Raw genomic sequence first — 13822 nt, forward strand, 5'->3', positions numbered from 1 at the left:
TGTTGCACTGACTGGAGTGGGAAAAGTAAATGTTATCCCTCTGCTATCCAGCACTTTTCCTACTGTTGCACTCACTGGAGTGGGAATAGTGAATTTCACCCCTCCGCTATCAAACACTTTCCCTACTGTTGCACTGACTAGAGTGGGAAATTTAAGTTTAAAGATTTTTAAATAGTTTAATGCTTTAATTTATAATAGAATGCTTTTAAATAGATTTTATGGTATTGGTATATGTATAAATATATCTATATAGTTATTTGTGAAATTTTTTATTTGATTTTGAAATTATAAAATACAATAAAATTCTTAGTCTGATTATTTTAAAGTAAATATATATATATATATATATATGTTCATTATCATATATGTATGTTTAACTTTTTTAAATTAAGTATATTTGTTATATTTGTTAAAATGTATATTAAATCCAATGTATTTGTTTAAAATAAATGTTGTTCTTTAATATATTTAATATTTATTAAGTTATATATATTTATATATAAAAAAACAATATTTTGTACAACTATATTTATGACATCGATATTTTTTTCTCAATATTTTTTTACTTACCAATATAAATATAGTATATCGATATTCTTGACATCTATATTTATAACTCGCGATTTTAATTGTCAATATTCTGTCAGTGAACCACTTATTTCACAGTAAAATCAAAAAATTCTACTAAACTTTGAACAACAACCGTACCCCAAAGTATCTCATTGCCAACCTCTCCACCGCCAACCTAGACACACACCTCTGGAAAACACTCACAGAGGAAAGGAAAACAGGAATCATGAAAACAGTACACTCAGGATCACCAGTCAGCATACCTACACCATGGGAGAACCACAGATCAGCAAAATCATCACCTACATCAACAACTCCTCCATCAAATCAGCCACCTGTGAAGACTAAAAATATGCAACAGTCCACGCCTTCCTCAAAAAACCTTCGGCCAACCACTGCAAGTTGAGCAACTTCCGACCCATCTCCCTGCTCCTGAACTTAGGCAAAGTAATAGAGAAGGCAATCAACAAACAACTCACCAACTATCTCAAACTCACCAACCAACCTTACCTTACCCTATCAGGTTTTCAGAGCAACTCCAGCACGGAAACAGCAATCTTCACTGCCAAGGATGAAATCAGCTCAAAACTGGACCATGGAGAAACCTACACTCATCCTCCTTGTCCTGCCCGCTGTTTTCAATACAGTATCACACTACACCCTCATCAGAAGACTGCATGACAAAGACATCCAAGGACCGGTCCTCAACTGGATATGCTCCTTCCCCACAGGAAGAACAGAGTGAGACAGACTACCATCATACACATCAGAACCCAAGAACCTGGTCTGCAGAGTCCCCAGGGTTCATCGCTTATCACAACCCTGTTCAACTTTTACATGTATCAGGTCACCAACATCATTAGAACACATGGTATCGCCATCATTTCATACGCTGATGACACCCAACTCATCCCATCACTGTCTGACAAGTCCACCACCATTAGAACCAACTTTCCGACTGCATGATGCATGTAGCTGAGTGGATGAAAGCCAAATGGCTGAAACTCAATTGCAACTAGACAGAAGTGTTGATCTTCTGGAACAAGAACTCCCCCTCCCGCATAAACTCAGACCCACTCCCGCACCAACCAATAACTCAAGTAACCTAGGAATTACCCTGAATGACACACTCCGCATGGCAGCACAGGTCAAGGCAGTTGGCTCCTCCTGTTTCATTATACTCCTCATGTTTTGCAAGATCTTCAAATGGATAATCCGTTATACCAGACGTACCATCATACAAGCCCTCATTGCAATCAGACTAGACTACAGCAATGCACTTTACGCCATAATCTCCAACCACCTCATCCACAAACTCCAGGCCATCCAGAGTGCCACAGCAAGACTCATCCAACGAAGCACTCACATCACACCACATCTCAGAAAGCACCACTGCCATAATATGCCAATTGATACTCGCATACAAGGCAACATATGATTAATATACCTCAACTTCCACCAACCTACCAGACACCTGCGCTCAACCTCATTTTCAATCGCACACACTCTCCTAATAGCGTAGAAAGAGCTTAATGTTTACTCTCCAGTACCACTTCAACCTGTGACTTACAAGAATGGGCTCCAACTCTGTGCTAAATATTTATTCTTCTAGGGGACAGATCTTTGCCACCATTTTGAATAGAAGCTAAATCAAATCAGGTCAATTAACATCATAATTAATAGGTTTTAAATTCAGTCAATACTGGGAGATTAATAAATTATTTGTGGTCTTTTTATTCAATTAGTGAGTAAGATAAATCAGTTTACAGAAATTATCTAAGAAAATATGGTAAGAATCATCAGTAGTATGATTTGACACATGTTTTCCATAAAGGAATTACTTCCTACTCTAACTAAATGGAATCGAAAGCTAATAGAACCCATAAATAGTCCAAGAAAAGAGTGAAATTAGCGGAGCTTCAATTTTGAAATCAAATTAAGTAAAGAGTAGTTATTGAAACAAAATGTGCCTAAACTGAAAGATATGGGTAAGCAGTTGAAGCAGTAGCTACACCCATCAGGATAGGAAAATAAAGGAAAGGTCACCTTCAAAGTGTCAGGCAACAGTAGCAGCCGTCAGCAGTAGCCTACACCCAAATAACAGATCCCTAATCTTAGAAAGAAGGGGTCTAAGTCTTGGAAACAAGCATTAATGTAAAAAACATGAAGATGTGCGAACAACAATGTTGCAGGTTATATCACTCCAGTCCAATGGGTCCAACATAATTTGATGGTGAGCAATCTTCCCGTTCCAGTTTTAAAAGCTTATTATTAAACAGTTTATGTCATAAAAGCAGATCACAGATAGAACAACAATACATTTACAATAATAGAATACAATGAATTCATAGAGTAAAACGTTAAAATTTCATCAACAAACATGGTTCAAGCTAAAACATTATCACATTTAAAAAGAATGTTTATCATATTAGTATTACGATCCACAATGAGTAAAAAAGTGGTTAGATAAACTTGGTTTTGGACAACACCACTGAAATATACCAGAAGAGCAATTTTCATTCTTCTTTTACCACAGAAATGAAGTTCGCAGTCAAATATCAAAAATGTAAGAGATCTAACTAAGGGGCCATGCAGTGATGGGCCCTCTGCCATCGGACGTCGATTTCCCCCCGCCAAATCAGGACGGCGGGGGAACTCAGCCTCCGACTGTGGCGAACGGAAAGACCGCCTGCCACTCTTCTGCCAGAGGCAATCGCCCCGATTGCCTGGCGGATCGTCCAAAATGCATCAGATGGTGGCTGTGCCTAGCATGCACCGTCCGCCAAATTACAATGTGGGCTATAGTAAGCCTTTCCATGACGGTGGAACCGCCATGAAAAGGCTGGCGGGGGTTGGTTTCGGGGCCCCCTTTGGTTTGTGGTGAAGCAGTTGGGCACTGGGGGGAGGTACCCATGGTACCCCCGACATTTCCATGCACAAGTTGGCAGGCGTGGTGCCTTCCACATTGTACATGGAAATGCACGACATGGCCATTTAGCAGAGCGGCGGGGTCTGCAGCCAGCAGCACCCGCCGCAATGTTAAAGTGCTGGATGCGACCGCCACAGTGGCGATGGCATCATAATTAGAGGTGCGGGACTGCCGCCTTACAGGCAGGCGGTCCCGATCCCCGCTACGAGTCTGCCATCGTAATCGGCCCCTAAGCGTTTGTGTATATGGAAACGTCTAACCTTGATTCCCAGGGACGTTTATTGCAGAGTCTTTTCTATCATTTATTCAATGTTTCACAATGAACTACACTAAAGACAGAAACATTTGCTTGCAGATTTCTAGTTGGGCAATGCTTTTCGTATTTCATAAAAGTGAGAGTTACTGTTGAAATGTGTGGTTCTCTATTCAGTATTGTCTGACCATGATATAGATAGGAAGTTCAAGCTTGGTACAATAAGAAAACATAGTTTAAAGAAAGGAATACTTTTTATAAACTCTGAATATTCTGCAGCTGTGACAGAATCTAAGCAAGTCACATTAATGTCAAGCTATCAAATACATTTGTTCATGGTTCAGATATTTTTAGAGCTTCTATTTGTTAAAGGGAGATCTAACAACGGCCTACCAGTGAATATGGCTGTATAATGCTCTTTGCACATTTTGACTATGTGTCATCTTAGTTTGTTTTTGCGTTAATACCTAAGACAATTTATCAGCTTTGTTAATTTCTAACACTGTCACCACACACCTGCAAAAGGAGAACGGGAGGTTTACCATTTTCCTACATCCCACCCAAAACCAGGAATGACCTCCCTCTACACTTCAGGGCTACCTCCTCACTCACTGAATTCCACAAGAAGCTAATTTGTCAGAGGCCGACTCACTCACTTTTCCCCCGTATAGACGCACGCCTATATGCCTGCTCCAGCGCCTAGATACCCCAAAGGCTGATGAGACGCTCTAAACAAATCTACTTAACATAACAAAACAACATAACATAACAAGAACATCCATAGATTCGAGAAAAATCAGAGTACCTTCCAAATCCATGCTCTTCTTAGTAGTTGGTTAACTTGACATTCAAAATCTTAGCTGTGGTTACAAGGTTCATCTCTGCTTGACTCTAAGCTAGCTAACTCGAGAGAATTCCCTGTGGGCTGCTAACATCATTGGCGATTTTTCTATTGTTAGACTTCGATCCTATCGTTTCATCATTTACTTACAGGTGGCACTAAATCCCCATCCCCCACACTTCAACCCTGCAGAGGATCATCCTAGCTCACTTTCATTCAAATGGACAATGTACGTCTGTAATTACACTTCATTGTAAGGCGGCCTTTAATTCTTTCACCACTCTTCTTATCTGCGGGCACCGCAATCCAGAGCTTTGTCATTTTCAGTACTTCTGAAATGATTTTCCAATCAGAAGTTGAGACAATACAGTAGGTCCCTTGAAGATGTGCTTGTTCAGTCTTTATCATTGCAGTGTATATGTTTCATCATCATCTGACCAAAGAGTATGAAGATAAAGAGGTGGCCGACATAATGCCAGCAGGAGCAGATATGCTTTGCTTAATTTCCTGACAATGCAATTAGAGAAAGGAAAGAGAGAGACACAGTTAGCTAACTAACTATCGTTGTCTGAGACTTTAGTGCCGCCACCATCTTATTGAGAAGGTAGTGCGAAACGGACTCAGAACTGCAAAATGACAACTTGCCATTTTATCATTTCCAGCCCTATCTCATTATTATAATTGTTATTTTTAATAGAACATAGCATAATGTAGTTGCACTTGCTTGACAGAGTTTTTTGCACACTCAGACACACCTGTGGTCATACAATCATCCTGTTAAAATCCTGGGCACAGAAGCAGGCCATAGGCCCATTTCCGTCAGAAACACACATTCTATAGCACATACACTGACACAGTAGTTCTATGAGTTAGTGCTGCAGATTTCATAGTTTGGAGACATAGAATGGCAATTCCCACTTTTTCTGAGTTGAGCTGTTCCTGCACTAATTCGTTAATGTGATAATATTTGCACTGTACACTGTGTGATGTAATTGAAAACATCTGCATTCCCACCTACTGAAAGTACAGAATCGGGACTGGTGAAAATTTGCCCGGGGGATGCGTGCTTCAGAATACTAAAATTCAACTGTGGAGGCGGTAATTACACATTTGTTAGGTTGTTTTAAAAGTGGGTGGGGCATTGTCGGCATTTCCCTGTTAGGCAGCTTCAAAAGTAGATGAGTATTTAAAATGTTTATTATTTGGCGTGTTTACATACCTCTTACAGGTAGCTTCTGTAAAAATAAGAAAATTTGCTGATTTTAAGATTAGGTGCAAGTGCATGTCATGAGGCACTGGGGACAGAACAACCCTTATTTAATGTAGGTGTTGTGGAAAAGGCTCCTCCCCTTAGAAGAAACAAAGAATTGCATTCGCAAAGGCACATTTATGTCACATGTATGAAGACAGTAACTTCCACCTGGTGACAAATCTGCATGTAAGAAATTGGGTTGTTGGTTGACTGGGGTGTGAGTCCTGGTCAATCAGCAGACACAACTCTTGTCATGGTGAGGCACAAGCCAGCACACACAGTAACCTGTGCTTGACCCTCTGGTAGCTTGCCATAGAGCAGTCAACGGAAACTTAGAGGCAATGTGTAAAGTATTTGTACAACACTTGAAACAGTAATAAAGTGAAAACATCACACTAAAAGGTTTCCACTTCAAGTTAGAAAAATTGGATTTTCTTTCTTAAAACATCCAATCAATAGAACTGGAGATATGCATTTTTAAAGATTTTAGTAAAAATAGCGTTGAGGATGTGGTGAGCAGCCGGGGCGATGCATCGGTTACAAAGAGCTGCGCGGCTATGATGCAGAGTCCAGCGTCATCATCGAGGCTGCTGTCAACGAAGGATGCAAGGGCCTGCACTGAGGGTGTGTTGTACAGTCATAGTTGTGATGGGCTACAGAGGCAATACAAGTCTTTGTTATGGGTCCAATACACACAGCAGCTGGGAGTCTCTGTTTTTTCTCAGGGTAGTGCCGTGCAACAGAGGAAATGCATTGATCCTGCTGGATCCACAGAGTTTGGCAGAGCACCTTAAGCCCACTTACAAGGGTCCAGGACTGGGGTGGCACCTCTTGGCAGGGTAGACTCGCAGAAGGCAGAGTCTTGGTGCAGGTGCAAGGTTGTTAGAAGGCTTTTGTGTCCCAAAGGCTTTAGATCAGGAGGCAAGCCAACTAGCCCTTGGATGCACTCTGGGATCTGGGTTCACGAAATGCAGGTCCATTCTCATAGGGAAAAGGTCAGCAGGTCAGCACAACAGGGCTGTCCTTGAAACAGCCCAGCAATCCTTCTTCCTGGCAGAGTATTCACAGGTCAAGAACCAGAAGTGTACTAAAGTGGTATTGTCTGGGGTCCATTATCTATACCCAGTTGTGCCTTTGAAGTGGGGAGAAGCTTCCAGAGGCATGCTTTTGAAGTGCAAAGGTACCCAGCCTTCCTAGCCCTGGATACAGACTAACTGTAGGGGGTATGCAGACCTTTGTGTGGAGACAGGTCACAGCCTATTCGAGTTTAAGTTGAGCTGGGTCCAGCTCCTCCCTCCCATCATGCCAGTGATGGACCATCCAGTCATACCTGAGTTCCCCATTGAGTGTGGCTGTCTGGGAGGAATATACAGAGCTCAACTGTCACCCACACCCAGTCATTTCACCCAGAGGCAGGCACCAATTTCTATAAGTGACATTTCCAGAATTGGAATTTAAAATCCGACTTCACCATAAGTTAGGATTTTTCATTACGATTCCAGAGGCACCGAACATGAACTGATCACCTGTTCCAATTTGGAAAGTACACTTATAAAATGTAATATGGTAACTCCAATGTTATCCTTTTGGAGAGGTCGGCCTTGTAGTAAGGAAAATTGAATGTAAACGTTTTTTCACTACCAGGACATGTGTAAAACTTATAAGTATATGTCCTACTTTTCTTTCTTTTTTCCCACTTTTAACTGTTTTTTATTTTGCTGTGCATCAAAACCCCCATAGGTATGTGATACAAACAAAGCAACATGTGTAAGTCTACCTGGATATATGTTTTATGAAAAAAACAAAATTAAAGGTGAGTTATGGTTCAGAAATAGAACAAACATTTACAATTGTTTGCCTTATAATGATGTCATATTTGATGTCATTGGTGATGTCACCAATTATGTCATTTGAAAAATTACCAGTGATGTCATACACAGAGCATGGCAGGATTGTGAATTATAGCTTTGATTGCATACCATAACAGGCAAACTTTATGGTTTTTCCAGCTTTGCATTAGAACCATATCATCACTGTTTTGAAAAGTTATGTGCTTCTTGAAACATAACTTACCTTTAACGTTTTATTCAGTGCATTTTAAAGTATTTTTAATGTAGTACTCAATTCAGCTTTTCTGTTATCTGTACATGTCCTACATTTTAAATACATTGCACACTGTCCTCTGAGCTGTCCAGGGCCTACCTTAGGAGTGACTTTTATGTATTACAAAGGTAGGTTTGGACCTGCCAAAAGGTTTACTTTGCCAGGTTGAAATGGCAGTTTACAAACTGCTCACACACAGGCTGCAATGGCAGGCCCGAGACATGTTTACAGGGCTACTTAAGTGGGTGTCTTAATCAGTGCAAGCTCACTAGTAGCATTTCATTTTACAGTCCCTGTGCACAGCAGTGGCGGCTCCTCCATTGGGGCATGCGTGCGTCGCCCCATTGCTTTCTCGCAGTGCGATAAGCAGAAACATAAAATGGTAAAACTACCAATGTTTCTGCTTCTTGCACTGTGAGAAAGCAGAAGTGCCTGTTTGGGGGCTGGTGGGTAATTCTGCTCAAGGGCAGGGGGGAGTGGCTTGCCCACTGTTGTGGGCCCTGAGTGTTTGTCATGCACACTCTCCCTTTTACTCTATGTAGGCTGCATGCAGCCTACATAGAGAAAATCACCTCCCTACAGGCGCCCGGCTGGGCGCCGTCTGCACCAATCACAATGCTCCCATTGCAGCATTGTGATTGGCTTAGAGGAGGGGAGGGAGCTGCTGGCTACTTCCTGTTTCTACAGGAAAGCAGCAAGAAAACACAGGAGTCTGGACCCGGCTGTGCGTTGTTGGAGGCCTCCTTAACAGAGCTGAGGCATTGCGGGACCCGGGAGAAGGTATGTTTTATTTTAATTAAACCCCTCCTGCTTCCCCCACCCGCGACCCCCCCTCCGTCATGCTAGCCCGACTGTAAAACACTACTTTGAATCAAAGAACCGACGCTTGGCAGCATAACATGCGTGCCATGGGCTCCTCACATTCATGTGCCCTGTTTACACTCTCTCTGCTCCATTAATTACAGCTATGCCCTGCCCCCCTTTCTTCTCAGTAAGTATTCTGAAGTGGCAGGCGGCGGCACAAACACTGTGTAAAACGGCACACATATCTGGTGAATGCGCATACATGCGTGCTATATCCACGTATAAACAGGCACGGGCTACTGGACACATCCTTAAAGCCCCTTTGAACATAGCTGGTAACACTGTGTACTAGTAGGCAAAGAGCAAAATGGGAGAGAGTGTGGCACCCCGATACCTCCGGGTCTAGTTCACGCTTATAAAACTGAAAAAGTGCCGTTGTCATTTGGGGGTGTATTCGCCTGTGCTAGGAGAGGGCGGGGGGCTGGTAGCCACCGCACACATCACAATTCATCCCCAGGGCAGGCGAAAGCCACAGAAGCGAGGGTGTTCCTTGTATCACATTTGCACGTTGTTGGTGCTTCGGGTGTCGGGGACTACACCGCATACTGTGTCTGGAGGGTGAGAGGACCTTAGCATGGGTACAGGTGTAGGAGGCTGGAGCACCTGGGGACTCCAGGTGCAGGCTTGTCGAGAAGGCTTACAGGTGCCATGTGCCTGGAGTGAGGAGGTATAATGGACTGGGACATCTGAAGGTTTGTTAAAAATATGAGGACCGTGACAGATGTGAGACTGCTACATGCGTGGATCTACTACCTCGTGCGTTACAGCAAGGTGTAGTTACAGGTACAGAGCCGAGTACCCTCACAGAATGAAGTGGGAGGCAAGACCCCAGCCCCAACACTCCTAAGTTTCTTTCAGTTAAAAACCCTGCTCCAGCACATAAGGGGCAGATGGTGGCAGCAACTGGTGGAATGTCCCTTAACGACCTTTTGTCTGCAGTTTTGTTTCCATCAGGTGAACTGCTTTGATTTTGCAGCACTTAACTGACAGATTCACAATTGCTTTATTAACCTTCCTGCTTTCTCAAATTTGTTTGAAAATGCACCATTTAGCTACTCTTTTAAAAATAATTCTCGGGGGAGAACCCCCCCAATCCCCCTGTAGGTTGTTCAGGCTCGCTCGCTATGCTCGCTCACCACCGTGCAGTACGACAATTATTTTGCACCCACCACTTTTAAATGTCACCAGCCACCACTTGTGCTGAGGTAGGACCATAGAGACTTACAAGTAAATTAAATATGTCAATTGGATATAAGCGAGTTCAGCATACTTTAAAGAGAGAGCACAAGCACTTTAGCACAAGTTAGCAGTGGTAAGGTGTGCTGAGCCATAGTTCCAGCAATAACAAAGTCAGCAACAACAGAAGGTCTGAAGGCAAAACATTAGGGAGAAAACCCCACCAAGGATGCCGGGTCTCACACTACATGAGAGGACATTAATGTTTACTAGGATATGTATGAGTAGGATAGATTTCCTAGATCCAAAGAAGTCAGAAATCAGCTACAAATCCAGCTGTAATTTTACTAGATTCGATTTCTGACTTTCATCATCTAATTTTCTGAATTGTGTTAATTTGTCTTACATTTGCGATGATACAACGAAAATACTGTCTTTCTACTAAATATGCAGGATAAGGATGCACTGTTTTCCCTGTTATCTGTTTCACCCTATAGCTCATCATGTTTGACTCTTGTCGGTAATGTTCATGTACAGAAGCTTGCTGGAGAAATGTGCTAAAAGGCTGTGAAGCTCTGGCGCTGATTGAGCACTCGATACTAACCTATTTACTCTTTATGAAAACAGATAAACATCAGTCACATTATGTATGTGAATTCCTCTCCACCTTTTCTGTCCCAAAGGCTGAAGAATGCTTGTTTGCTAGACTTTGTTCTTCCATTCTCATTTTTCCTGGTGGTCATAAATTTCAACCAAGAGTATGTTCAGTTTGCTCTGTTCTCAGAAACCTTAATGTCTTTTTTAATCAAATTTTGTCTTTTTGCATCTAGGCTTTTTAATGCTGGTAACTTCTCATTATGTGACACTAACCAATTTAAATGTCATTTACAAGCTGCACCTCACACTGGAGTGTATCTTACTTACTTATAATTTCAATAAATATGTTTAATTCCAGGAAACTGATGACTGTTTTGAAGACGTACTTGGATACTTCCAGTAGAGGGGAGCAGTGTGAACCAATATTAAGAACATTGAAGGCTTTGGAATACGTGTTTAGGTTCATTGTACGATCAAGAACATTATTTTCACAGTAAGTTTTATGAACATATTGCACGTGCAAATTGTTAGGCTAGACTGTGTAGAATCGAAGTATTAGAATTATTATAATTAAATACTGCATTCAAATTGACGTGAACACATTTTTAGCTGTTAGGAGATAGGTTGGTCCCTTATCTTCATACCACACAATGAGCATGCCAAAACTATTAGAATACAGTAATGGAGCAATGGAGAGAAAAAAAAATTCTAAGCCATCTAATGTATGTTTGGAATTAGACGATGTGTGGAGCAGGCAGGTCTGAAGGAATAAAACAACTAGAAGGCGTTTAGATATGAAAGTAGCAAAGAGAGTTGGAAAAAAGAGCTAAAGAAGAAGAAGAGCGCATAAAATAAATTACATTTGAATTAAGGAGGAACGCTAGACTAAGTGATCAGAATTATGAATGTAATTAGCAAAAGCATAAGAGAGAAAGCAGTAGTGGCTACACATTTACCAATAAGACCTAGAGTATCACTGTGTTGCATCAAAGCCCTAGATAAAATTACAATTTGATGAATGGGCATTACCCTCCCACTATCAACTAGGCCTTCTTTGAGACAATGTGTTCGAAATTGGCATCCCTCTGTGGCTGTTTGTGTTGGGGCTGTCATGCAGCAGCCTGCTTTGGTCTTAATTTAGCATCATCCCTGGTAGAGTACCTCCAATTGCAGAGGTGTGACTACGCCTTTGCAGCATGTAAATACATTAATAATGATCTTACGTGCGTGAAGGTTGGGGTGATTGGTGTTGTTGGAAGAAAGACTGGGTTTTTAATAAAGGAGGGGTTCCTACTCCTATTATGAGAGACACACTTATGGTTAAGGTTGTTGAACGAGAACTGTACTGAGTTTCTTCTGTTTTGGGGATTTATACTACAACTTTAAAAAATGTCTTCGGCTTTCAAAGAAATGTCTCCGTAATACTTGTCGTTCAGTCACGTATCGTTTAGTTGTCACCAACTGCACATGCGAAAATAATAACAAACCTCTTGGCACTGAAAAGCTGAACTTTAAAAAATAAATATTGCACTGCTGCACCAATAGAACTGGACAACATAGTAAGAATTAATATTAATTTTGTGCCAATGGCATCTATGTTTTTTTGTCGTACTAACAACGAGTATTTGTACAATATTTATGAATATAATTTTTGTAAAGTAATTATCAGACGATTAAATATACATTGGCGCATTTATTACTACACTGCAAAGGTCAACTTGATGTTATAAAAACAGAGTGTATTGTCTCTAAGATTTATTGTAACAATTATCAGCAAACTACTCTATTCCTCAAGGGGCCTCTTACCTTACTGCACAGATGTAACCCTTTGCATCCTGGTTTTGGTTAAATAGCTTTTGTTAAAACAAATACATACGAAACAGTGCTATGGTGTTAACCAAATATGCTGATGTGCAGAGTAAGGTATACTATTCACTACTATTGTTGAGGGAAGGGAAAGTCATCATCACCCTTATGAGTCATGCCACTCCTCCACAATCAACAATTGTAATAATTAGCTAATTGCATTCTATAGGCCTGCATTTTGTTACATATTTTCTGGAAACATTAAAGTGTTCACTTTTTGGCTCCCATATGAATGTATGTTCTTTTCACATTAAGGGCCATATGTAGGTAGCTAAATACCGGTCGGTAACGGCCGAAATTCGGTAAATATGCAGTTACCGACCGGTATTTAGTCAAGTGAGATGTAGGAGGCTAAAAACCAGTTTTCGGTAAATATGAAGCGGTAAATACCGATTCATATTTACCGAATACAGATATACCGAATCAGTAAATATGAAGTGGTAAATATGAAGTGGTAAATATGAAGTGGTAAATATGAAGTGGTAAAACTGAAAAAGACATGTAGGTAAATTCGGTAATTAAGAAATCCATGAAATTCGGTAATTAAGAGTCGGTAATTAACACGGATTGAAAGCAGGTGGTAAGCATCAACAGTGCATATAAGCAATCCCAAAATGCAACAGCGTGGACAACATGGCCGCTCTGTATGTCATTGCAAGGCGCCTACGTCTACAGGCAGCAGGTCTGAGGATTCGGAGACGGGAGGAACGCATTTACAGACAGCGCATCACACTATTCCAACTGACTGAGGATGAGATACATGAAAGGTACAGGGTACACCCCCAAACCATCATGGACCTGATCAGGGACCTGCACCCACTCCTGGACCAGCCAACAAGAAGGGCGCATGCCATACCACCACATGTGCAGGTGCTCTGCAGCCTACATCTACTCGCATCTGGCAGTTACCAGGGGTTGATAGCTGCGGTGGGCGGTGTATCCCAGAGTTGCCTGTCCCGTTTCTTCAGGAAGTTCCTGGATGCCATGATGCAGAGAATGCACCACTACATCAGCTTCCCAAACACACAGGCTGAACTACAGAAAACCAAAACTGACTTTTATCACATGGTACAGTTCCCCCATGTCATTGGCTGTATTGATGGCACACACATCCCAATCTGCCCACCAGCTGCCACTGAGCACATCTACAGGAACAGAAAGTCCACTCACTCCATCAATGTGCAGGTAATCTGCGATGCAGGGAACATCATCACTGATATTGTAGCGAAGTTTCCTGGAAGCACCCACGACTCCTACATCTTCCAGAACAGTGGGATCTACACACGACTGCTTGCCGGAGAATTTGGAGATGGTTACCTGCTAGGTAAGTAACAGTGACGCCCCATGAGACTTGCAAATCATAGTGTATTG

The 13822-nt window shown here is 41.7% G+C and overlaps 1 protein-coding gene across 1 annotated transcript in view; it reads left to right on the forward strand.

Moving 5' to 3' along the window:
* Positions 1-13822, forward strand: part of DOCK2 (dedicator of cytokinesis 2) — a 1824799-nt gene that overhangs the window by 507586 nt on the left and 1303391 nt on the right. The window contains exon 22 of the mRNA XM_085617853.1: positions 10944-11078. Within this exon, the coding sequence (XP_085473979.1) occupies positions 10944-11078 (135 nt within the window). The remainder of the gene's footprint in view (positions 1-10943; positions 11079-13822) is intronic.

This window comes from Triturus cristatus, chromosome 7 (assembly GCF_964204655.1).
Source record: "Triturus cristatus chromosome 7, aTriCri1.1, whole genome shotgun sequence".
Classification (NCBI taxonomy): domain Eukaryota; kingdom Metazoa; phylum Chordata; class Amphibia; order Caudata; family Salamandridae; genus Triturus; species Triturus cristatus.